Raw genomic sequence first — 27,316 nt, 5'->3', positions numbered from 1 at the left:
TCGGAGACATGTGTAATGATATAGGAAAAATTTTCATGATATAATGTTCAGTTAAAAATATATAGTTACTGACATATTTTCAGATCTTAATTTTTTAATATTAAACATATATAAAAATGCCAGCTAGCTTGATCTAGGCAAAGCAAAAAGGCCAAAGGGGAATACATCAAAACGTTAATACTTGTGGGACTTCCCTGGTGGTCCAGTGGTTAAGAATCTGCCTTGCAGCCTAAAAGAGTGGGGAGTCTGGGGGAGAACAGATACATGTATATGTCTGGCTGAGCCTCTTTGCTCTCCACCTGAAACTGCCACAACACTGTTTACGGGCTATACCCCAATACAAAATAAAAAGGTTTTTTAAAACATGAATCTGCCTTGTAATGCAAGGGAGGTGGGTTCGATCTCTGATTGCAGAACCAAGGTCCCACATGTTGCTGGGCATCTAAGCCCACAAACTGCAACTACTGAAGCCTGAGGGCTCTGGACCCCGAGTGCCACAACCAGGGAGCCTGGGAGCCATAGGGAATGATCTCGAATTCTGCAACCAAGACCCAATGCAACCAAATACAGAAAACGTTAATACTTGTTATTCATTTCCCTATACCTTTTAATATTGTCCATGTTTTCTATACGGAGCATATGGATGACATAAACGATCAGAAAAATAGGTATTTTACAAAAAGAGGGCAGGGAGACAGAAGGTCTTCGGACTGGGAAGTCCCTGGGAGTGCGGTTTGGTGGACAGTCATCTAGACTTTCATCCCAACTCCAAGCACCAAATGTCCAGTCCCTGCCCCTGGACCAACCTCCACACAGCAATCAGCCATCAGCTCATGTCTGCCTGTCTCAACACCCCATCCAGGGCAGTAAATGACCTAACTTGGCCAAGTTTTTGCGACACGCTTCTGACACCAAGGTCTTCTAACCCCCAGGTCAGAACACCTTCTACCACAACATGAAATCTGAGTTTCGTGGTCCCCGAAGCTCCAAGTCCATATTTGGCAGGAGTCTGTTTCCACTTTTTCCCTCTCAAATAGTCATGCTTGGGGCCTGTTGTGGATTTGTCTGTTTTCCTCACTCTCAAAGGGCCATGTCTTACTCAACTGGTCTTCCTACAACAAAACCTGGTATAAAAGAAATGTTCAACATCAGCCGCTCTTGTTCTTCCTCTCCCACCCTTCCTCCCCTTCCCCGCCCACGCCTCTAGCCCACTGACCACTGTGTCTGTCTTCCCAAGGGACTATCCATCCCTGACGCTTGCAGCTGCCACTTTCTGCTTCACTCAGGCCCCTCAGTGACACCTCCTCCTTTTCAGTCCCAGGCAGCGAGCCCCATCTTCCCCGGCACCATGCAGCAATCAAGACTGCAAAGAAGCACACCTGAGCGCATCCTTCTATTGGCTCCCCATGTGCTGACCCAGGTCCCCCTGCTGCCCTCGTCCTGATAACAGAACCACCAGAATACAAGAGCACATTATGAATGTCGCACCACCATTCTCGAGGCTTGTCACCCAAACAGAAAGCATGTCACTTCCTAAGCCAGCCCCAGCTAGGGCCCACCCCATGGGTCCACGCCTGGGAGACCACAAACAACCAAGGCCGGTAAGCCTTCATCATCCGTCTCCTCCCAAACCTGCTGACACCAGAGTCTCCATGGCAGCAGAGCACAGCTCACAAAAGCCCTGCTTTGTGGTGAAGCCAAACAATAGGAAGTAGGTTAGCCCTTCCCGCAGGAACCAAGACGTGATAATGCCTCTCCCGGCTCAGAACCCTGGGCATGGGAAAAGCAACTGCCACTCAACGTTCTAGTCCCTTTGCTGGATGCTTCCAGCAATGGGACAATATTTCAAGTCATTTCACTGAGACCCTATCCATGTCCTGAGACCACTGTTAGTCTTAATGCAAGTTCCTTGACCAAATCCCATCCTGATATTCTTCATCGAGGACATGCTTCAAATCAGCTACAAAAATCACCATGAAAATTGACCCCAGCTCTGAAAATACGCAGTGACTTCTCGTTATGAGGAAAGGAAACTTTCCAGTAGGGGGTAGAACAGGAGGCAAAGGGACCTCTGGCTGCAGGTCTAGGCGCCAAGGGGACCGCATCCCTGGAAGCCACAGTTGCAGGGGACAGGGGGGAGGGAGGGGAGGGGAGGCGTGCTTACCAAAGGGAGGAGCCTTCGGTCCCCGTGACTTCCAGGAAGTCGTAACCGTCCTCCAGCTGGAAGTCAATAAAGACCAGGGCGATGGTGTCCCCCAGCTCGGCCAGGATGGTCCAGGTGCAGTCGGCGTTGTTGTGGTACTCCGAGGGGAAGTGCGGGCTGGAGATGATGCCGCTCTGGCCCCGCAGGGTCCCGCCGCATGCATCGTCCGCTGTGGGCAGACACAAGAGGCTCATGTGAATCCAGGTCCTGGTACTTAATCGTGTACTGCATACATGAGAGGCAGAGAGGACCCTGGGACATGACCTGCGGAGAGCATGTGCCACAAACTTCCAGAGCCCTGATTGTGCACCAGACCCTGTTCTGAGAATTTTAGTTCTTCTTCCTCTCATTGAACAGATGAGGAAACCAAGGCACAGGGAGGTAAAGCAACCTGCCTGAGGTCACACAGCCAATGAGCTAGGTCAGTGAGCTGGGTGAACTCTGCCTGTTGGAGCACGCTTCTAGCTACTACACCACACTGTTGCGCAATGACCAAGAAAAAAGGAGAAATCAGTTGTCACACTTATTTCCACGGTCATGACTGTGGTGACCAGGACATTTTCCCCTACCAGATCCTAGGAAACTTCGGATGTGGAAGTGAAAGTGTTAGTCGCTCAGTCACGTCCGACTCTTTGGGACCCCACGGACGGTAGACTGCCAGGCTGCTCAGTTCATGGAATTAACCAGGCAGGAATACTGGAGTGGGTTGCTATTTCCTTCTCCAGGGGAATCTTGCCAACCCAGGGATCGAACCTGGGTCTCCTGCATCTCAGGCAGACTCTTTACTGCCTGAGCTACCAAGGAAGCTCTTGGATGTAATGGAACATAACGAAAGTTCATCACAGTTCCCTGTGGGCAAAACTCAAAGGGCACTCACAGCCTGGCCAGACCTCTGCAATCTTCCCTCCTGCTCCTCGGCCCAGGTCAGCTCGGTTCGAGTGCTGGGTGTGGTCACACCTCCTGGGCTTTGCTCACACCTCACCATCTGTCTAGGGTGCCCCTTGTCCAGAGGAAGTCTTCTGATGCTTTGAGATCCAACGCCAATGCCACTTCTCAGTAAAGCCTCATTCCCCCATGCTTTTAATAACTGCTCCCTTCTCTGTGCTCCTACAGCAGAGTGTGTGACTTCAGACATCGTACTTGGCAGTGTGAGTGACCTGTCACATGTCTGTCTGCCACTCAAGGTTCTGAACTTGCTGGAAATCCCAAGGGCAGGGACCATGTCTTCCTCATCCACACAGCACATCCTGATGGAATCACTGCTCCAGCCTAAATCCCAGCTGAGACTTGATATGCAGAAACAATGATCCCAAGACCATGCTCTGATTATATAATAGTTAAGAACACTGGCTTTCCAATTTTTGCACAGCTCAGTGTGCACCCCTCCCCTGCAGCTTATAGCTGGGTGGCTTAGTGGAAGTTAACCAGATTTCCTAAGCCTGCCCTCCTGGAGCTTGTATGCAAGTGGTGGGGGTGGTTTAGTCACTATTTCCAACTCTGGTGACCCCATGAACTGTAGCCCACCAGGTTCCTCTGTCCATGGGATTTCCCAGGCAATAATACTGGAGTGGGTTGCCATTTCCTTCTCCAAGGGATCTTCCCCACCCAGGGATCAAAACTGCATGTCCTGTATTGCACGCAGATTCTTCACCGCTGAGTCACCAGGGAAGCCCCTTGTGTTCAAGTAAGGGATAGTAATCCACTTAGCAAAAGCTGTATTAGAGATGTGGACTAAATTATAAAGAAAGGAAAAATGTAATATCAGGATTCAAATGTGTATCACAGGCAGCAGAGTAACAGTGACCAAAGTTACTATTTATTAAGCACTTACACGGTGCCATGTGCTACGCTAACTACTCTACATATTTCATGACTCTATGAAATATCATCCCCATTTTACAGGTAAAGAAACCAAGGCACATTGAGTTTCAGTTATTTGCCAAAGGTACAGCTTATAGTAATTAAAGGAGCTGGGATTTTTAAGCCCAACAGTCTAATTTCAGGGCCAATGCTCTTAACCAACACTCCCTTATCTCACAGGAGTACAGTTCACACTTTGAGGACAGAGATAAAGTAGCACATTACTTTGCTTGGGTGAGTCAGTTTGGGAAAGCTTAACAGAGGCAGTACTGTTAGGGCAGGGTTTTGAAGAATGAACCGGAGTTCACTACATAGAGAAGAAATGGAAGGGCATCGAACAGAAAAGAGAACCAGAGGTCATAACCATGGAAGCACAAAGACACAAGGCAGATCTAAGATGAGTCGATCGAGATGGTCTATCTAGGGCGGAGTGAACAGAGAGGAATGATGGGTGGAGGAGCCATATGGCAGAGAACACTGGGCTCCAAAAGATTCGAAGCAGTGGACTGTATTGGAAGGAAACTGGAGTTTAGGGTCAGGAAGGTCTAGACTTGAATTTGGGTTCCACAATTCACCAGCCCATGGGACCTTGGGTGATTTATTTCTCTAAGCTTCATTCTGCTTCTCTGCAGAACGGTTTCTTGTGACAGCTGAATGGGATAATGAATATGACAGTACCGAGCATCAGCCAGTGACAGGCATGTGCTAGATGCCCAACTAAAGGCAAATCCTCCCTTTCCTTCCACTTCATCTTGCGGATCAAAGACAGTGAGGAAACAGGATTAAATCTGCATCTTAGAAAGACCACTGTGGCATAGACGAGGTCTGAGCTGGGGCAGTGGGCAGGATGCTGTCAGTAGCACAGAGTCACCAGTCAAGGTAAGGCCAGATGCGATCCGAGCTAAAGGACCTGAGGAGGGTGGGAGTTGGACCTGCTTGACAGCTAGTGAAGAAGTAGAATCTACAGGACTAGCAGTTGGGAGGCATGAATGAACCCCAAGCTTCAGGCACGAGCATCTGGAGGGACAAAAGATGCCACTTCCTGTGTCAGGGGACCCAGGAGGAGGGGGGCGCCTTGCGGTGTGGAAGGCAGGCAGTTTTGGACACCATGGGGTAGAGTGTGTGCAGGGGCATCCCAGCGGAGAGAGGGAGCTGACAGCTGGATACATAGAAGCTGTGTGGGATGGAGATAAAAGTGGGTTTATTCAGAAGTCCTGAACTATCCTTACTAATGTCATTCTACAGGGTTAAGGTCTATTCAAGACAATGAGCCCATTTCTTCTTTCTTTTTTACTTTTTTGGCCGTGCCATGCAGCATGTGGCATTCTAGTCCACTGACCAGGGATCAGACCTGTTCCCCCTGCAGTGGAAGTGTGGAGTCTCAACCTCTGGGCCGCCAGGGAAGTCCTAAGAATGAGCCCATTCTTAAATGTTCAGCTCCTTGGTATGTATGAGCACAGAAATGAAGGCGTCTCACTCAGTAGGTACTCAGCAAAGTTTCCCTCCCACACTCACTAGGTGGGCAGCTACTGCGTGCTAGACACTGGGCCAAGACCAGCACTACATCATGAAAAGCACGATCTCATCCCTGCCCGGAGAGCTTCTCTGAGTGGGGGTAGCTAGGCAAACACGCAGTGGCTCCCAGAACTGTTATAACCAAGGGGTCAGGGCACAGTGACAGCAGAGGGGACTTAAGAAGGCTTCACTCAAGAGGCAACGTTTGTGTTGAGATATCCATTCATTCATTCAATAAACATTTACTGAGTATCTATATGTGTCAGGCACTGTTCTAGGTACAAAGGATTCATCTGCAAATAAAATTCCTACCCTCGTGAAGCTGACATTCCAGTTGGAAGAAAACAGACAATACATAAGATAAATAAGTAAACTTCTTCCCTAAGTAAACTTCTTTCCCAGCAGTAAAGAATCCACCTGCCAATGCAGGAGATGAGGCTTCAATCACGGGTTTGATCCCTGGAGATCCCTTCTCCAGAAGATTTCCCTGGAGAAGGAAATTGCAACCCACTCCAGTATTTTTGCCTGGGAAAGCCCATGGACAGAGGAGCCTGGTGGGCTACAGTCCATGGGATGGCAAAAGGGTTGGACACGACTGAGCGACTAAGCAACAGACAATTGTAAGTGAAGTGGTGATCAATGCAGAAGGAGGATGGGAGGACCTTGCACTAGAAGTGGGGGTGTGGACATTGCATAAAAGGGGTCAGAGAAGGCCTCACTGAGAAGCTGACATTTAAATCAAGACCTGGGGGAGGCAGACGGGAAGCCCGGTGATTATCTAGAGGAATAGCATTTGAGATAGAACAGCAAATGCAAAGGCTCTGGTGTGCAGAGGCCTGGCACTGTTGGAGAGCATCAAGAAACCCAAGGGGATGGCACTCTGGGAGTAAGGAGGGGAGGGGCAGGGATGGGGCCCCATAGGGGACCTTTGAGGCCACTGCTAGGTCTTGGGGTTTTATTGGAATGAGATGAGAAGTCAGTGGCAGGTTCTGAGCAGAAGACCTCATCTGATTGGTGTATTAACAGGATCCCTTGAGCTGCTGTGTAGACAACAGACCAAAGAGGAAGAGGGCAGAAGCAAGGGGCTTGTAGAGGCTACTTCAGTGATTTAGGAAAGAGATGTTGTTGGCTTGGGCCAGGTGGTACTGGGGAGATGGAGTCAATGTCTGGCTGTGTTTTGAATGCTGAGCTGGTGGGATTGAGGGCTGACTGCCTGGTAGGATCAGGCCAAAGGGTGTCCTAGGCAGAGGAAAGGCAGGAGCAAGGCAGCTGCAGGGGCACATGTCGCATTTAGAGGCATAGTTAGGATTGTCGGAACTCAAAGGGCAACACAGAGATGGCAGAGCTGGGTGGGTGGGAAGGAAGGGCTGCCTGGTGAAGGGCCTCGGATGCCACGTGAAGGCCTGCAGTTCTGTTCTCATTTCCTCCCTGTTTCTCCTGCTGCCTCCAATCCAGGTGACCCGTCCCATAAAGGAGGGTGGGAGGAAAGGTAGACACATTTGCTTTGCTCAGTTTTAAATCGAGTTTTCCTGGTGCTGTTTGTCGTATCCAGTTGCACAGTATTTCCTGGGTATCACTCTGGCAGAAGCCTGTGAAGTCTGACATCCAAGGCAGAGTTTGTCTCCTTGACTTCACCGTGACCAGTACAGGGAGATAAGGCCCAGGAGCCAGCCAGCAAGCGGGAGATTTATCAGCGTCGCTCCCAGCAAGCCCGGGGCCTGTGGGCTGCAAGAGTCCCACACTGGCCCTGTCTATCCCAGGTGGACGTGTCTACACCCTTAGCCACAGTGGCTTCATCTTGACTCCACTGAAGGTTAGGAAAATCATGGTCAAAGAAGAGACACTTAGCCTGGACCTTGTAAAAGGAATAGGCAAGTGTGGAGGGAGAGAAAAGAAAGGGCTTCCCCGCAGAGGAAACAGGGCATTTGAGGGCAAGGGGGACCCTAATGGGCTTGGTGCACTTGGGAAGTGGGCCACTTTCCCTCCAGGTGAAGGTGTAGGATGCATGAGATGAACGGTGGGGTGGACGTGGAAAGGGAGGTGGAGGTCCGCTCGGAAAGGCCTCAGAGGACTTGCTAAAGGGAGGGATTCTACCCTGCTGGTGCTGGGGAGACTTGCAGGATTGTCAGCCGGGAGTGAAAGCCAGGTCTGCTTTAGAAAGTGACTCTGGTCCCTGCATGATGGATGGATGCTATGGTTTGGGGGGTGGCAAGGATGGCAGGCGGGGAGAAGTAGTGAAGAGAACGCTGAAGAGGCCACTTCCATCGTCAGAGCCTGAACTCTGGGCCACGGGAAAGAGAAGGAGCAGAAGAGATTCAAGAGCCGAGTCTGGGGGAAAAACAAGAGGATGTGGCCTCCACCCTGGAGTGGACCGCAAAGGGGAGGAGGAGGGAAAGTGGACCCGCGGGTCTGTAGTGGGCTAACAGTGCTGATGATGGCAGTGATAGGGACGGTGAGGGGAGGGCGCTTCCCCACCCCCACGCTGAGGGTGAGTGCAGAAGAGGCTGAAAAGTGGCCATGCACATGGGCTGGGGGCACCGTGGAGAGGACCCGGAGCCTGGAGCCCAAGAGGCTGGGAGTGGGCCAGGCTCCACGGGAGCGGAGAAGGCCGGGAAGAGAAGCAATATTTAATAGGCAGCAGACAGAAGCAGAGACTCATGAAAGGAGGCAGAGAAGGAGCAATTGGGTGGATGTTAGAGGGGAATCCCGCAGGTGGAAAGGTGAGGGAGCGGGCCAGGAGCGCAGGGACCCTGAGCTGGCCCCAGGGGTGTGCGGTCTCCAGCCTCCCTCCTGTCTCCAAGCATCCCTCCCACTCTTGCCCACCCATTCCTCACACAGAGGCCAGTTCAGCTCAGTTCAGTTCAGTCCAGTCGCTCAGTCTTGTCTGACTCTTTACGACCCCATGGACTGCAGCACACCAGGCCTCCCTGTCCATCACCAACTCCCGGAGTTTACTTAAACTCATGTCCATTGAGTTGGTGATGCCATCCAACCATCTCACCCTCTGTCGTCCCCTTCTCCTCCTGCCTTTAATCTTTCCCAGCATCAGCGTCTTTTCAAATAAGTCAGCTCCTCACATCAGGTGGCCAAAGTATTGGAGTTTCAGCTTCAGCATCAGTCCTTCCAATGAATATTCAGGACTGATCTCCTTTATGATGACTGGTTGGATCTCCTTGCAGTCCAAGGGACTCTCAAGAGTCTTCTCCAACACCACAGTTCAAAAGCATCAATTCTTCGGTGCTCAGCTTTCTTCACAGTCCAACTCTCTAGTGATCCCAGTAAGAAGAGACCTGATGACACCGTGCCCCTCCACAGGAACCTTCAGCAATGCCACTGTCATTCAGGAGAAAGCAGAATCTCCGGGGGCTGACAAGGACCTCACAGGGCCTCCCCTCATACCAGCCGCTCCCCCACATACTTCCCATAACCAGACTGGCCTCCTCCCAGCTCTTCTGCTGCACCAAGCATCTCCCTGCCCAAGAACCTGTGAAAAGGCTGTTCTCTTTTTCTGGAACCTTCTTCCCTACCTCCTTGGGCCTGGTTGGCCCCTCCTTAGCCTTTAGGTCCCAATCTAAGAGTCATTTCCTCAAGGATGTTTCCAGAAACAGCATACCCCCTCTCCCCATCATATATTTTCAGAGTACCACATACTTTATCATAATTAATTGATCAACTGAGTAATTTATATAATGTCTAGATAGTAAAATCTGTGAGTGCAGGGTCCATGTCTGTTCTGTCCCCAGCATCTACCACACTTCCTAGTATATAGGAGGCACCCAGTAAATATGTGTTGAACAAATAAATGAAACAGGAAACTGAAGCTCAGAAAGATTCAGCAACTTTCAGAAGGTGATACAGCAGGTGACCAAGTTGGGATTCCAGCTGAGTCTCTCTGGCACCCAGACTATGGTCTCCTCTACTGGGGAAGCTGGTAAAGAATCCGCCTGCTATGTGGGAGACCTGGGTTCAATCCCTGGGTTGGGAAGACCCCCTGGAGAAGGGAAAGGCTACCCACTCCAGTATTCTGGCCTGGAGAATTCCATGGACTATACAGTCCATGGGGTCGCAAAGAGTCGGACACAACTGAGCGACTTTCATTTCAATTCACTTCACTACATCACACCTCCTGAAACTAAGCAGGACCCTGCAGGATCTTTTCAGGGACAGAGCCTCCCCTCTACGCACCCCCCACCCTCAGTATCCCCTCCCTCTTGTTTCCTTAGCCTCCTAGGTCTTCTTCCAATTCCAAAGAGTAAATTTAATTAGAAAAGTGAGAAAATGCAGAAACAAAGGAAAAGAGTCAAGGTAGACAAATTAATATATCTACATCTGTGTCTCCATTTCTTCTCTGTGAATAGGTTCAGTTCAGTTCAGTCGCTCAGTCATGTCTGACTCTTTGTGACCCCATGAATTGCAGCATGCCAGGCCTCCCTGTCCATCACCATCTCCCGGAGTTCACTCAAACTCACGTCCATCAAGTTGGTGATTCCATCCAGCCAGCCATCTCATTCTCTGTCATCCCCTTCTCCTCCCACCCCCAATCCCTCCCAGCATCAGAGTATTTTCCAATGAGTCAACTCTTCGCATGAGGTGGCCAAAGTACTGGAGTTTCAGCTTTAGCATCATTCCTTCCAAACTAATTTTCTAGATTCCATATATATGCATTAATATACAATATTTTCCTCTTTCTGATTTACTTCACTCTGCGTAACAGGCTCTAGGCTCATCCACCTTACTTCTACTGACTCAAATTCATCCCCAAATGTCCCAGTTTTAGTCAATGACTTCTAGACTGTGCTGAACTGAGGACTCGGGAGTTTGAGACCCTCTGGCTAGAGGCACAAGTCTTCTCTGACGATGGCATCTTTGCTGTTGGAGTCTTCCCTGCCTCTTAGGCTCCTCTGACACTCTTGCTCCTGCAACATCCAGTTTTGATTGAAGATGCTGTAAAAGTTGTTTGGAGATTTTCTCACACTTTAAACAAGGCATCATATTTCATGGTTACAACCTCAAGTCGTAAAATATAACCTTCCGCTGACACCACACTCCTAAAATATTAATTTACACCTCCTCCTGCTCTGGCAACGGGCATTCTCCATCGCCATTAAGTCATGTCTATTCTAGGGTGCAGGTGTGTTATGCTGATAGTTGCCTTTCCAAGTTTATGAGTTTATTTATGATCGTCTTTAAGTTCCACTGAAATTTCCTCAATTAACTATAATTTTACAGAACTCTCTCTCAGCCCCCTTTGATGTCTGCTAACTCTCTGGTGACTCACAAATTTCAGGTAGGGATGGAGGAGCTTGCGTCATGCCCCTCCCCACCCTCCACCATCTGATGCCAACTCCAGCGCACTGTCTTGCATGCCTAGAAGCTGTGAGGTCTTCGGCACTGGAGTTTTGTCCACGTCTTCCCTGCTCAGGGCTACTCAGCTTCTGAGAGAAGGAAAATCTCAACTGGTCCCTCTTGGAGAGAAGCCGCCATCTGACAACCCAAGTGCAAGGCTGAGAGAACCAGGGCATGAGAGCCCCAAAGCCACCAGCAGCACCCCCCAACCCTTTCCTTCTACTGCGGAGCTCAGTGTCCCTCATCAGTTCCCTCTTCTGGGGGCTCAGAATTCTGCCCTTTTTGTTGTTGTTGTCCAGTGGCTCAGTCATGTCCGACTCTTTGTGACCCCATGGACTGCAGCACACCAGGCTCCCGTGTCCTCCACTATCTCCTGGAGTTTGCTCAAATTCATGTCCGTTGAGTCAGTGATGCCATCCAACCATCTCATCCTCTGTCACCCCCTTCTCCTTTTTGCCTTCAATCTTTTCCATCATCAGGGCTTCTTCCAGTGGGTCAGCTCTTCACATCAGGTGCCCCTTTATCCTTGGCTTTATCAAGGACACCCCTTCTTTTTATTTAGTGGGAGTATAACTGCTTTACAATGTTGAGTCAGTCTCTGTCGTACAACAGTGTGAACCAGTTGCCCTCTTGGGCCCCCCCACCCACCTCTAGATCAGCAGGGAGCACCGAGTTGAGTTCCCTGTGCTGAGCAGCAGCTTCCCTCTAGCTAGCCATTGTACACACAGTAGTGGACCTATGTCGATGCTTCTCTCTCAATTCATCCCACAAGGACACCTCTTTCTAAATGAAGAAACTGCCAATTGCCCAAAAGCATCGCTGTTTCCACCACCCCCAGCCTCCTTCCATAGACACTGCCCTCAAGGTGCCGTTCCGAGAGGATGACATAGACGGGACACGGTACTCAGTGATGTGCTGCTTCTTTGCTGCACTTCCATTACAGGCCAGATGTCACGGCAGATGCTTCCCCTGCATCTGCATTTTCTCATTTGCTTCTCTAACCGCTCAAAGAGACAGGTGTTATGTCATCCACACTTTACAGAGGAGAAAACTGAGGCTCAGAGAGTTTTAAAAAACTGGCCCACGGTCACATGGCTACTAAATGTTGGGTCCAGGATTCAAATCCAGGATGCTCAGACTCCATGCTGTTATCCACCTCTTTCTCTGCCACTCGGGTCTCGGCCCCTGCGATGCCAGTCCTGACACAGGCTCCTGGAAGCCCCAGACCCCAGAGGGGGTTTTGCAGGTGGGAGAGGTCTCCTCCTGCTCTCCTCTTCTCTTGAGGGGCCTGAGGCAGGGGCTGTGTGCTATCTCCACAGGGAGGGCCCCACCACGCACGCTCAGGTAGAGCTGGGTGAGTTCTTGGGTCAGGTTTCTTCATAGGAAACTCTAGTCCCTCAGACCCAGGCCCCCACCCTCAAGCATCAATGCCCAGCAGAACCACCTCAGGCCATTCCCTGGGGTTTCTCCTAAGGAGCTTCTGGGACAAGTTCAAGAGGAAGGTCAAAGGGAAACCACAGGAGACGGGGCAGCCCCTGGCCTGGCGGACCCGGGTAGGGGATGTACCTCCGCGGGGACCAGGGTCTTGGGCTCTGTCCAAGCTGCAGCGGCTCTGGAAGGAGCGATGCCCCCATGAGTCTCCTGACATGGGTCATAAGCCCCTGTCCTCATCTGCAGTAGACAGGGGTAGCCAAGATCATGGCTAGTTGGCACACAGACTTGGGTGGAATCACCTTCCAGCTGTGTGACCACCAGCAACCTCTCCAACCTCAATTGGCTCACTGTAATATCTTAATCTCCTGGGGTTTTTTTTGTGAGGATTAGATAACACGGGGTCTGGCACCCAGTTCGTGCTTGATACATGCTGGCCAGTGGTGGCCATGGCTATCAGAATCATGACAGCTAGCTGTCACTGAGTCATTACTGTGAACAGGGCCCTCTGCTGCATGCAGAGTGTTTATCAGCTTGAGCCTCCCTCCGCCTTATGAGTTAAGTACGGCTCTTCTTATCATGCATGGGTGAGAAGGCCGGGGCACAGGAAGTTGAGGAGCTAGTCCAGAGTCACTCAGACAGGACTGGAATCCAGGTGATTGGACTCCAGGGCCCAAGTTCTGAGTGGTTTTGCTGCAGCAACAGTAGGGCTGGCAATAAAGTGAAGTGAGAGTGTCAGTCGCTCAGTCGTGTCTGACTCTTAGCGACGCCATGGACTGTAGCCCTCCAGGCTCCTCTGTCCATGGACTTCTCCAGGCAAGAATACTGGAGTGGGGAGCCATTCCCTTCTCCATGGGATCTTCCCTACCCAGGAATAGAACCCAAGTCTCCTGCATTGCAGGCAGATTCTTTACGGTCTGAGCCACTGGTGATGGCAAAGACGACAGAAGTATGACCAGCGATCCCAGGGGCAGTGGAGGGACACTGTACTTAGGAATGTTCTCTGGGAGCCACGGTCCCTGCCAAGGCCCCATGGTCAGAAACACTCAATGTTCATACTACCTGCTGTGGCATTTGGTGCCTGCTGTATGTCGTATAATTGGCTCAGCAGAAGGGGGCCCAGCATGCAGTGCCCAGGCCCTCTACGCTATCTCCATCACCAGGTTGGCTCTTATCCGTCTCCTGATCTTTCTAGCTCTGAACTGCCTCTAGCCATAGAACTGATACCCTCTACTTGGAGATATCATAGGCTTTTCAAACTTGACCTAGACAAAATGAGCTCTCTTGACTGTCTTTAGGGTACACACTTCCCGCTCCCTGCCCCAGTCACCCCCATTTTGGTTACTGGCATCCTCATCCTGCCAGCACTCCAGAAAGAGCCTAGGAGTCAACCTTGACCCCACCAGCACCTGCATTCATTTCATCACAAGGCTGCTGGCTGGGCTCTAAACCACAGGCCCAGCCTGGCCCATTCCCTCCGTTTCTACCACGGCTCCCTTGACTGAGCTGCATCAGCTCCAGCCCGCACACCTGCAGCAGCTGCCTCCTAACTGGCTTCCCAGTTTGGCTTCTAGCTAACTAAAAGCCCTCTCCCTTGTATCATCCAATTTTTTTTTTTTTTAATCAGTTCAATTGTGCCACTCCTCTGCAGAAAGCTCTTTCCTGGAGACCTCCTAAACTTTGAATCAAACCCAAACTCCTTGTCCCAAACTTGTCCACAGCCCCATCTACTCCCCTCGTCTCCTCCCCTGACTCTACATTGCCCCATGGACTGGTTTTCTCTTCTTCTAACATGTCAAGCTCTCTCCCACCTGAGGGTCTTGCATCTGCGATTCCTTTCCCCAGGTCTTCACACAATAGGCTCCTTCTTGTCATTCAGGCATGCTAAGTCACTTCAGCCAAGTCCAACTCTATGCAACCATATAGACTACAGACTGCCAGGTTCCTCTGTCCATGGGATTGTCCAGGCAAGAATACTGGAGTTGATTGGTATACCCTCCTCCAGTGGATCTTTCCAACCGAGGGATTGAACCCACTTCTCTTGATATCTCCTGCACTGGCAGGCAGGTTCTTTACCACTAGCGCCATCTGGGAAGCCCTGTTAAGCAGGACACAGTTCAAATGTCACCTCCCGAGAGTCCTCTCCTGACAGCTCCCTTCCTTGTCACTGGCTATTTCATCTCCCTCATGGTTCCAATGGTAACCTGAAAACTGTTTCTTTGACTTTTGTCTGTTTCTGCCCCCCAGATGCTAAAGGGTAAACTCTATGAGCTCCTGGAACTTGGTCTGACTTCTTCATCACTGCAGTTCTCTGCATCTAGAACAATATCTGGCACTTAACAAGAATTAATAAATAAAGATTGAGTCAGTGACTGGCTAGCACAGAGTAGGTACTCAATCAAAAGTTAAATTAACTCCTGGGACTTCCTTGGAGGTCCAGTGGTTAAGACTTTGTCTTCCAACACAGGGGGTGTGGGTTAGATGTCTGAATGAGAAGCTAAGGTTCCACATGCCTCATGGCTAAAAAATCAAAACATAAAACAGAAGCAATATTATAAGAAATTCAATGAAGACTTAAAAAAAAAAGGTCCATGACAAAAAAATCTTTTAAAAAAGTTGTTAAATGCTGAGTGAATGAATGTGTACACAATCACCCTTTAAGGCTACTACTCACGTCCTGGCTTTAAGATTCAGGCTTGGCGGCAGGCCAGTGACCCACAGCTCTGAGCTTGCATGGCTAGAGTTGAATGTAGGTTTGAATCCATGCTCTCTCCATGCCTGACATTCTGCTTCTGTCTCATATTTTGCAGGTTCCCCTCCCTGGATCCAGAACATTTGGAATACAGCGGGGTACTAGCCACCCAGGCTGCTGCAGACCAAATGCCCAACTCCCTGAGCCTATGAACCCCTATCTTTCCCCCATGCAGCCCTTTTTGATCCAGGGCCGATGCACCTCACAAGTCAGAGGCCCATTGCTGAGATCCACCTGGTCTTCCTTGTGAATCAGAAAGGTTCAAGCAGGTTTAGGGCTCCCAAGGACATCTGCCTTTGAAAAGGTGCCCCCAAATAACACAAACTGATGGGAAATCTCGCCTCCTTATCTTTGCCAGCTGGGCCAAGCCTTGATGGGCTAGTAGCCTTGGGATGGGCCTCCTGAGAGGTCAGACTCACACCTGCTCTGCCCCCAGGCCCCAGTTGGTCCCTGTTCCCTCTTGGTCTGGACTGTGTCTCCAGGTCTTCCTTTCAGCCAGGTGGGTGGCATATACTGTTTGAGGCATAGGTACACCACCCTTCAACACACTCTGCGAAGCCTTGGACCCAAAGAGCTCGTGTCACTCCAAGCTGCTGGGCAGGTGGGCTAACCCAGGCCAGTAATTTCTCCTTTGGGTTCATAGGCCTACATAATCCTGATGGTGAATTAGACCCATCCAGTCATCCATTCATGCAGCAAGTATTTACGGACCACTGCCCAGTGGATGAAGTTAATCCACTCACAGATGCCATCCTCAGAGAGTTCTATGAGAGAGGAAGAAAGGCCAAAAGGCTTTAATCCTCCCCAAGTCTGAATCCATGAACTCTGGCAAGACTGTGGCTTCTGGAGTCCAGCGCACACGAGAAGCACCCTTCTCTGTTCTTTTTGGTTTGGCCTCCTAAGAAAATCACTTAGTTTGGAAAATCACTTTCAGAAAATCATGGACATTATTGGGAATGCTTCTTAGCTCTTCATGCACCATGTACTGAAGTAGAATAATGGACCCCCAAAGCACAGGGAATAGGGGGCTTTGGGGGCTCCGAGAATGGGACGGTGCTTTGTTCCCCCCACCCCAGTTTTGAACAGAGCCTCGTCTCAGCCCCCTTGGGCCCTCAGGAATCTCCGAGGCTCAAAGCCCTCCTGAAAGTAAGATTTCACATGCATGGCTGACTTCCCTAGACTGTGTGTTCTGGAAGGGAGCATTTCTGATGTGGCTAATTGCAAGCTACTTAGAAATGACTTAGAAAGATCAGTCTGGGACTCCTTCCAGAAGGGTCTTGTGCTCCATGCTAAGGAATCTGAACTTGACCCTGTCAGTGATAAAGAGCCACTGGCAGGAATCTAAGCATGAAGTGATGCTGTCAGATCTGTGTCTTAGGAAGTTCACTCCTGCAGTGGGGAATGAATTGGGATGTGTGCGGTGAGAGGGCTGGAGGGCTGGAGATCCTCTGCAGTGAGGCGGTGAGAGCTGAGAGAGCTTGGACCATCAGCAGCAGGGTCCCCTGAAAAGCGGCAGAGGTGTGGAGGGGAAGGTCAGCGCAGAGAAGGATTTGTCAGGACACAGTGACTAAGGATGTTGGGAGCTAAGAGGGTGAGGAGTGTTAGATGCCCCTGGCACGTCTGCTTTGGCCACCTTGAATGGTGACACTCATCATCGAGTTGGGGAGTGCAAAAAAAAAGCAGGTTCAGGAAAATAGAAAGTGTTAGGTTGGGATATGCCTCATTTGAAGGGAGGGGTTCAGGAGAGTTTGATATAATTGTGGGCCAGACGCTTAGGACAGAGGGAGGGTTGGAGATCAAAGTGTCACTTCAAGCAACAGCCCTAGTGGGCTTCCCCAATGGCTCAGTGGGTAAAGAATCCACCTGCAATGCAGGAGACACAGGAGATGCAGGTTCGATCCCTGGGTTAGGAAGATCCTTTGAAGAAGGAAATGGCAACCCACTCCAGTATTCCTGCCTAGGAAATCCCATTGACAGAGGAGCCTGGTGGGCTATAGTCCATGGGGTCACAAAGAGTCAGACATGACTGAGCGACTAAGCACACAAGTGGATGAAAAACTCCAAGAGATGCAAGAAGTTCCCCGTGAGGAGGCCATTTAAGGGGAAGATGGGGAGAAAAGCCAGTGGAAAAGGAAGGGGGGAAGAATTATCATCATCTGAGAGGCTGAACAGGAGTCAGGAGTGAGCTGGGGTGAGTTGTGCCCCCTAAAGGCTCTGCACACCCATGAATTACTGCTGTGATGTGAGCACTGGGGGAGAACCATGACCCCAGCCCACTCCATCCATGGGAAGACCAGCCAAGAGTTGGCCATGACTGAGCACACGCACACACACACATAGGTAGAATCTAAAAAGAGTGATATAAATAAATTCATTAAAAAAAAAAAAAAAACAGACTTACAGATGAAGCAAACAGATTTATGGTTACCAAAGGGGAAGCCAGGGGTGGGGGAGGATAAATTTGGAGTTTAGGATTAATAGGCATATACTATTACTTATAAAATAGATAAATAACCAGGTCTTACTCTATAGCACAGAGAACTATTAATATGTTCAACACCGTGTAATAACCTATAATGGAAAATAATCTGAAAAGGAATATATATAGATATATGTACATCTGAATCACTTTGAAAATGAAAGTCGCTCAGTCGTGTCTTACTCTTTGTGACCCCATGGACTACACAGTCATGGAATTCTCCAGGCCAGAATACTGGAGTGGGTAGCCTACCCCTTCTCCAGTGGATCTTCCTGACCCAGGAATCGAACCGGGGTATCCTGCATTGCAGGCTGATTCTTTACCAACTGAGCTGTCAGGGAAGCCTGGATCACTTTGCTGTGTACCTAAACCTAACACAACATTGTAAATCAGCTAGTCTTCCATTTAAAAAAAAAAAACACAGGAAGAATATGGGAAGGGAATATTTGAAAATCATGGTGAAAGCAGGCCAATTTTGTTTCTTTAGACTTTTCTGTATTTGCTAAGATCACTTAAAATGATCATGTGCTATTTTTGTCATCAGATAAGAGGCATGAGAAATTATCTTAGAAATAAGCTTGATTATTGTGGGGAGAGGGAGAAATAGGCTGGGAGAAGAGTGATCAACTGTCTCAGTTTGCCTGGAACTGAGCGGGGTGTCCATGATGCAGGATTCTGGGAGCTAGGAAATGGGAATGTGCTGGGGAAACCAGGACAAGCTGGTCATCCCAGCCGGGAGGCTGAGGTCGACGTAGTGCTGAAGGGAGGTGGGGCTTCTTGGGGGGCAGTGTTGGGGTAAAGAGGTTCTGAGCATATTTGAAGGCTGAGAGGAGGACACCACAAAACAGAGAGAGGGGCTGAATTTAAAGAAAAGAGAGAAGAACTGCCAGGGTGAGGTCAGGGGGAAAGCAGCTGGGAGAGAGCCATTCACGGGAGACACGTCGGTAACAGGAAGAGAAACGATGTCTCTTCTAAGACAGGAGGGCATGAGAGGAGGGCAGACCAGCTAAAAATAAATTTGCTGATGTGGAGGAAGGAGGTTGAGAGAGTACCCACTTGAGGGCCTAGGAGGTCTGATCAATCCTAAAAGCCCCCAGAATACTTGGGGCCCCTGAGGACCCTGGGTGGCTCCAAGACACATGCTTCCCGTAGTGGGGACCCCACCTTCCGCTGGAGCAGATGGAGACTGGCTCCCACTGGAAGGTCCAGCAGGCCTCCCAGGGGCCATCCACCCCTTAGACCCGCCCTGGCCACCTACCTCGGCAGGAGGGCAGCGGGAAGTCCCACATGGCACTGTTATCGGAGCCAGCGTGGCAGGTGAGCACAGCGTGGCCCTCCAGGAAGAAGCCGGGGTTGCAGCTGTAGCGGACCTTGTCACCGAGGTTGAAGGTAGAGCCCTGCTGGACGCCGTTGGGCAGCCTCCCGGGGTTCCCGCACGTGTGGCTGGGGAGCACTGTGAGCAGAAAGAGAGACGCAGCCGGTGAACGGGGCTCCAGCCCTGACCCCTGCCTCCGAGCGCCACCTCCCTGGGCTACCCTCCTCCCTAAGCCTCCTCTGTTCCCTAGGACAGGACCGCCATCCTCCCGGCTGCCTGGGCCCTGAGTACTCACAGGGGTCGTGTGTTCAAAAGGAGCCCCAAGTGCAATTTATTCCCAGACACCCAGCTTTCCTGCCCTTTCTCATGAGCAGCCCTGGGTGTGAAGTATGTTTGAAGCTGTGGGTCAGTTCAATCAGTTACAGCTGTATCCTGCCTTCACCACTCAGGGTCATTTTATCTGTTGCTATAAAAGGTTTTCATGTCCTCCTCCAAGGAGCAGAGAACCCAAACAACAAATGCTTGCCTGAATTGTTTTCCAGGAATTTGTGTCTGGTTGAGCTGATTAAGACTAAATAACACCACCCACTTTCTCACTGGGCATGTGTGAGTGAACACTCGGTGACCATTTGATGTCAGAGGGCTGAAAAACTCCACCCTCAGAGGGTGCTAAGTGCCCTCAAAACATGCAGAGGCCTGTAGCTTAGTTACACGTGTGCAGAAGGGTGATCACTGCACCTTTATCCAATCACCTTTCCCCATGCTCCCCAAGCCTCAGACCACCTTGCTTCTCTAGTCTCTATCCCACAAATATCCTGAGGCCTTTGCCTTTGAATTAAAAGACACTCCTTGGAAGAAAAGTTATGACCAACCTAGACAGCATATTAAAAAGGAGAGACATTACTTTGTCAAAAAAGGTCTATCTAGTCAAGGCTATGGTTTTTCCAGTAGTCATGTATGGATGTGAGAGATGGACTATAAAGAAAGCTGAGCATAGAAGAATTGATGCTTTTGAACTGCGGTGTTGGAGAAGACTCTTGAGAGTCCCTTGGACAGCAAGGAGATCCAACCAGTCCATCTTAAAGGAAATCAGTCCTGAATATTCATTGGAAGGACTGATGCTGAGGCTGAAACTCCAATACTTTGGCCACCTCATGCGAAGAGCTGACTCATTGGAAAAGACCCTGAAGATGGAAGGCAGGAGAAGAAGGGGATGACAGAGGATGACATGGTTGGATGGTATCACTGACTCAATGGACACGAGTTTGAGTAAACTCTGGGAGTTGGTGATGGACAGAGAAGCCTGGTGTACTGCAGTCTATGGAGTTGCAAAGAGTCGGACATGACTGAGTGACTGAACTGAACTGAACTGAACTGAACTTCTCTTTGGGAAGGCAGATTCGAGACTTGTTCTTCCATCTCCTTGCTCAGATGCTTTGTGAATAAACCCTCTCTTTGCTGCAAACCTCGGCATCTCAGCACTGTGCCTTGCTGTGCGTTGGGCAAAACGATCCTGGTTCAGTAACAAGTCTACCCCATCTTTTGAGATGTCCCAGGGAAATCACTTTAATCTCTTGGGTTTTATTGCTCTGATCTCAGACTCTACAGTCCTTCCCACTAAACACCGTGGAAGGGACACAGACGGTGGCACGGAGTAGGTGCTCATTAAACCTGATGTCCTTTCTTCCATGCGTATCTGCCCTGGCAGCCAGAAGAGGAGTTTGGCCAAGTGGGATTAGGGGAGTTGAAGGGGTAATTAGTGCTGGAAAGAGGCAGTGAGGTAGGGAGACAAGAACCTGAGTTCTGATCAGACTGACCCATTTCAAGGGGAAAATGGGGAGCCAGAGAATACCACATACAGTGCCACCTGAGCCAGAGCAGTAACGGCCAGCTGCCAACGTTTGTTCATTATGCAGAGGAAATAGTCTTGCTGAGGGTGCTAGAGCATCATGACTGCCAATCAGGAGGGAGAAAGGGCGTGTGCATCACCTCTGTGCCTGAGTCACACGTTCACCCTGACGCAGCTCCCCCTACCCTGTGCCTTTCTTCCTCAAGTTGGAACTGCTGTGCCCAGAAGGTCCCACCTCTCACCATTCCACACCTCCCCACGAGGAGAAGACAAGTGGTCACAGCTGCGTCCAGACTGCCATCCAAGTGCATGCATGCGTGCTCAGCTGCTAAGCCATGCCCAACTCTTTGCAACCCCATGGGTTGTAGCCCTCCAGGCTCCCCTGTCCATGGGATTTTCCAGGCAAGAATACTGGAGTGGGTTGCCATTTCCTCCTCCAGGGAATCTTCCCAACCCAAGGATCAAACCCACGTCTCCTGCACTTCCTGCATTAGCAGGAGGATTCTTTAGCACTTCACCACCTGGGAAGCTTGCCATAAAAGTACTTCTCCATTACTTCATCTGACGATGGTTTATGGACACCAGCCCTGGGAGGCCATAGAGTAAGACTGTGGAAAGTACAGGCCTAACAGCCTCAGTGCTTGGGTTCACAACCCACCCTGGTGGCTTACTGCCTGTGGGACCCTAAGAAAGTCTCTTCACCTGTCTGGGCCTCAGTTTCCTCCATTGTAAGAGGCAGTTCACAAGAGTACCTTCCTCTGGAGTTGTTGTGACCGTTAAATAAGTGGAGGTATATAACGCACTTAGAGCATGGATACAGAGTACCACACAAGAGAATCCGAGTTCCCAGTCCAGTGGGACATGCATATGTTTAAAGGTATACTAAGAGCTATTTCAAATCCTGAAAGACGATGCTGTGAAAGTGCTGCACTCAATGTGCCAGCAAATTTGGAAAACTCAGCAGTGGCCACAGGACTGGAAAAGGTCAGTTTTCATTCCAATCCCAAAGAAAAGCAATGCCGAAGAATGCTCAAACTACCACACAATTGCACTCATCTCACACGCTAGTAAAGTAATGCTCAAAAGTCTCCAAGCCAGGCTTCAGCAATACGTGAACCATGAACTTTCAGATGTTCAAGCTGCTTTTAGAAAAGGCAGAGGAACCAGAGATCAAATTGCCAACATCCTCTGGATCATGGAAAAAGCAAGAGAGTTCCAGAAAAACATCTATTTCTGCTGTGTTGACTATGCCAAAGCCTTTGACTGCGTGGATCACAATAAGCTGTGGAAAATTCTGAAAGAGATGGGAATACCAGACCACCTGACCTGCCTCTTGAGAAAACTATATGCAGGTCAGGAAGCAACAGTTAGAACTGGAGGAACAACAGACTAGTTCCAAATAGGAAAAGGAGTACATCAAGGCTGTATATTGTCACCCTGATTATTTAACTTATATGCAGAGTACATCATGAGAAATGGGCTAGAAGAACCACAAGCTGGAATCAAGATTGCCGGGAGAAATATCAATAACCTCAGATATGCAGATGACACCACCCTTATGGCAGAAAGTGAAGAGGAACTCAAGAGCCTCTTGATGAAAGTGAAAGTTGAGAGTGAAAAAGTTGGCTTAAAGCTCAACATTCAGAAAACGAAGATCATGGCATCTGGTCCCATCACTTCATGGGAAATAGATGGGGAAACAGTGGAAACAGTATCAGATTTTATTTTGGGGGGCTCCAAAATCACTGCAGATGGTGACTGCAGCCATGAAATTAAAAGATGCTTACTCCTTGGAAGGAAAGTTATGATCAACCTGGATAGCATATTAAAAAGCAGAGACATTACTTTGCCAACAAAGGTCCGTTTAGTCAAGGCTATGGTTTTTCCAGTGGTCATATATGGATGTGAGAGTTGGACTGTGAAGAAAGCTGAATGCTGAAGAACTGATGCTTTTGAACTGTGGTGTTGGAGAAGACTCATGAGAGTCCCTTGGACTGCAAGGAGATCCAACCAGTCCATCCTAAAGGAGATCAGTCCTGGGTGTTCACTGGAAGGACGGATTTTGAGGCTGAAACTCCAATACTTTGGCCACCTCATGCGAAGAGTTGATTCATTGGAAAAGACCCTGATGTTGGGAGGGATTGGGGGCAGGAGGAGAAGGGGACGACAGAGGATGAGATGGCTGGATGGCATCACTGACTCGATGCACACGAGTTTGGGTGAACTCCTGGAGCTGGTGATGGACAAGGATGGCATGCTGCAATTCATGGGGTCGCAAAGAGTCGGACATGATTGAGCAACTGAATTGAACTGAACTGAAGTCCTTTATAGTTAAATAGGAACCAGGCAGGGGATCAAACCTAGTCAGGGGTAGTCAGGGCCAGCTTCCTGGAAGAGGAGATGTCTATGCTGAACCTTGCGAGGTTAGTAATAATTAGCTAGGTCTAAGAGTGTTCCAGGCAGAGGAAATACCATGTGGAAAGACCCTGAGGCCAGAGACAACCTAAGAGTTCAGGGAGCCTGCAGTAAGAGGGGAGGGGTGGCAATGATGAGAAATAAAGAAATGGAGATAACCAGCCTGGATTCTAGAAAGCTTCCCTGGTCCTTGATGTTCCCTCTTCCAGCCCATACTGCTATTTTTCAGGACCATCTCAGCCATCCACACTGATCTCAGAGCCCTCAGAAAGGAGGCTTTCCCTCTGCCTTGTCCTCGCCTCCCTTCTTGGGGAAGGAAAGGGCAGACTTTGGTACTAGCTTAATCTGGTCTGAAGCGAGGGGCTGTCAGTGTCTTATTCCCTGGCCTTAAGTCAGGTGACCTCACTGAGCCTTACTTTCCTCAACTGAAAAAGGACAGTAATATCTAGGGGTTTACCAGGTTACTGATCATAACCGATGCATGGCTGGCACAGTGCCCGGCACAGAGTAGGTGCTCAAGAATGGCAGATGTTGTCCTTCCATTGTGCTGTAGGGCCATGCAGTCCCTGCGAGCCTAACACAGTGTCTGGCACTTGTAGGGATATATTTGAGTGTTCATTAATTAGTTGTTTCGAAGAATTCATCACTGATGCATTAACTCTTTCAGGCAATGAAAATGTATTGTGGGCCTGCTGCACTCTATGCTGGTAATAGAGCAGTTAACTGGACAAAAGGGTCTCTGACCTTAAATGGCTTATGTTTCTGTGAGAGAACTATCTTAAGGGCTAAAGAGCTCTTCCCTGCCTATTTTCTACCTCTGACAAGTGAGATGACCCAGACAAAAGGATTGACCTCATCACCCTATTAGCCTAGCTAAGTATGTAGTCTTTGGGCTGCTGGATACCTTAGCCGGATACCAGCTTCCTTGGCATTTCCCATAATCCCTTGCTGCCGGCTTCCTTGGCATTTCCCATAATCCCTTGCTGCCGGCTTCCTTGGTATTTCCCATAATCCCTTGCTGCCGGCTTCCTTGGCATTTCCCACAGTCCCAAGCTGCTGGCTACAGCAGAGGCAGAGACTGTGATGTGAGTGTGAGCGTTGGGGTTGCAAGGGGCGGGACAGGTAAACATTTGGAGAAGAAAGCAAGCTAAGATGAGGGGAGGGAGCCAACCTGGGGAAATGGGCTAAGAACTGGTGTAGAACTAACGTTTCATTTTCCGCAACGAGACGCAAAAATCCAGTTTAATTAAATTACTAATGTCAAATTTTTAATGAACCTACTTCTGCTTTGGGTTTTCTTCCTTTGAAATTAATGACTGGAACATCACTATAAATAAAATCCGATTCTTTTTAAAAAGTCACTCTCAAATGCTCACTGCTCTTTACTTAATGAGCTGTTCATAATCAGACCACTCTGACCTGGCACCTCCACTGGGACTTGGGTGTGATGAGTGAGGAGCTCATTTCCAGTCCCACCTCCTTTTTTAACTTGAGCTCTGCTCCTGAGAGGCCGCACAGGGCATGGAGAGAGGGCAGATGTTGGCCTCAGAGAGGCCTGGATTCAAATCTCAGCTCATCCACCTCTAGCAGAATGATCTTGAGCCATAAACTATACCTCTCTGGGCTTCATCATTCAGTTATTCATCTGAAAATGAGGATACTTTATTCTTCTTCCTCTTGAGTGAAGGGATGGGTTATATTAGCTTCCCAGGGCTGCTACAACAAAGTGCCACAAACTGGGTGGCTTAAAACAACAGATACTTATTGTCTCACAGCTGCAGAGGCTAGAAGTCCAAAATCAAGGTGTCGGCAGGGTCATGATCCCTCTGAAACTTGTAGGGGACTCCTTTTAGCTTCTGGTCATTATCTAGAAAACTTTACTGTTCCTTAACTTGTCCATGCTTCCATCCAACCCTTCACCTTCACTGGGCATTTTCCCTTTGTTTCCCTGTGTCCAAATTTCACCTTGTTAAAAGGACATCAACCATACTGGATTAGGACACACTCCAATGGCCTCATCTCAACTCCATCATCTGCAAAGGCCCTATCTCCAAAAAGGGTCATATCCACAGGTCCTGGGGTTAGGTCTTCAGCATCCCTTTGAAGTGAGTGTGAAAGTCGCTCAGTCGTGTCTGACTCTTTGTGACCCCATGGACTACACAGTCTATGGAATTCTCCAGCCAGAATACTGGAGTGGGTAGCCTTTCCCTTCTCCAGGGGATCTTCCCGACCCAGGAATTGAACCCAGGTCTCCTGCATTGCAGGTGGATTCTTTACCAGCTGAGCCACAAGGGAAGCCCAAGAATACTTAAGTGGGTAGTCTATTCCTTCTCCAGCGAATCTTCCCGAACCAGGAATTGAACCAGGGTCTCCTGCATTGCAGTCGGATTCCTTACCAACTGAGCTATCAGGGAAGCTCCTAATCTCTTTTGGGGGGACACAATTCAACTCATAACAGGGCTGATGTACAGATGAAATAAAGCTAGGTTTATAATACCCACCACTGAGTTCCGTCTAGTCAAGGCTATGGTTTTTCCAGTGGTCATGTATGGACGTGAGAGTTGGATTGTGAAGAAAGCTGAGCACTGAAGAATTGATGCTTTTGAACTGTGGTGTTGGAGAAGACTCTTAAGAGTCCCTTGGACTGCAAAGAGATCCAACCAGTCCATTCTGAAGGAGATCAGCCCTGGGTGTTCTTTGGAAGGAATGATGCTGAAGCTGAAACTCCAGTACTTTGGCCACCTCATGCGAAGAGCTGACTCATTGGAAAAGACTCTGATGCTGGGAGGGATTGGGGGCAGGAAGAAAAGGGGACAACAGAGGATGAGATGGCTGGATGGCATCACTGACTTGATGGATCTGAGTTTGAGTGAACTCCGGAGTTGGTGATGGACAGGGAGGCCTGGCATGCTGTGATTCATGGGGTTGCAAAGAGTCAGACACGACTGAGTGACTGAACTGACTGAAATGAGTTCCTGGCATGTGTTGGGCCCAAGGCTACAAATTTATTTTACTTAATCCTCAAAACAATCATGTGCGATACTTATTATCCTTACTTTACAGATGAAAAAATAAAACAAAAACAAACTGAGACACAGAGAGCTTAAGCAACTTCCCTTAATGCCACAGAGCTAGAAACTGGCAGAGCTAGGCTGTGAATCTAGGTCTTTCTGGCTCTGTCATTCAACACCCTTCATTTTGGAATACAGTACAGCTTCTGACAGAGACAGTGCCCAGTACACAGTGGGTGCTTAATGACCAAGAGTTCCCTTCCTCCCTTCATTATTCTAGACCCTGAGACAAAATGAAGGGTGATTACCTGACTGTCCAGATTTAATTGTCTGTCTTTTCTTCTCTAGTCTGATTTGCCTTTCTTGTACTTTTTAATAATGTCAAGGGCAACATTTAAAGTGTGGTCTTTTGTAATGTGTCTGATGCACAACTTGCTGGACAGACAGAGATTGGAGATAAGCCACAAAGCCAGACTTTCTAAGGCACAGTGTTCTTTGATTTTTGGATTTTGTCTGTGTGTTTTTTTTGGCACAGATATTATAACTGTTCATATTCTCCTGTCTATAAAACTTCCCTTTGATTGCTTATAAAATGAAGAGTGGGATATTTACATCCAAGGCAGCCGAGAACAGTATTATTAAAGCTGTGCCTGACATTGAACAATTCCATTGTAGATTAGCTGTGGGGAATTTTGTCCCTTCTACAAAGCCAGGCTCTTGCCAATCAACATGATATTCTCAGTGATTGTATGACAATGAATCTCCTTTGTGGTTGGAGTGCAGCAAAAGCTACATCATGCCTTCTTTTATTTTTAATTTGAGACTTTAGTTGCCATATTATAATGAAGAGTCGTTTATGCTCTCTGGACAAGCACCCTCCATATGTTTGATTCCTTATCTTCCATCAAGTAACTTGTTTGATCTCCATGGCCATATGGTTGATACAAACTGACAGGATGACTGGGAGAAAAGATGCAGGAAGGATTGCTTCTTTCCCAGCCCTCAGCATGGACAGGGGAGATGGTGTTAGGTGTGTGTGCCTGTGTTTGATTTGAAGGGTAGTGGGTATGGACAGGGAAGATGGTGGGGTGTGTGTGTGTGTGTGTGTGTGTGTGACAGAGAGACTTGAGGGGCAGTGGG

General features: G+C 49.1%; 1 protein-coding gene across 2 annotated transcripts in view; it reads right to left on the bottom strand.

Moving 5' to 3' along the window:
• Positions 1-27,316, bottom strand: part of CSMD2 (CUB and Sushi multiple domains 2) — a 683,179-nt gene that overhangs the window by 415,074 nt on the left and 240,789 nt on the right. For both annotated transcript variants that reach the window (XM_055586466.1, XM_055586467.1), the window contains exons 4-5: positions 18,845-19,039; positions 2,165-2,372 (exon numbers count right to left, since the gene is read on the bottom strand). In XM_055586466.1, the coding sequence (XP_055442441.1) occupies positions 2,165-2,372; positions 18,845-19,039 (403 nt within the window). The remainder of the gene's footprint in view (positions 1-2,164; positions 2,373-18,844; positions 19,040-27,316) is intronic.

This window comes from Bubalus kerabau, chromosome 6, assembly GCF_029407905.1.
Source record: "Bubalus kerabau isolate K-KA32 ecotype Philippines breed swamp buffalo chromosome 6, PCC_UOA_SB_1v2, whole genome shotgun sequence".
Lineage (NCBI taxonomy): Eukaryota > Metazoa > Chordata > Mammalia > Artiodactyla > Bovidae > Bubalus > Bubalus kerabau.
Note: the sequence above shows the minus strand (reverse complement) of the source record. Positions and strands in the feature narration are given on the sequence as shown.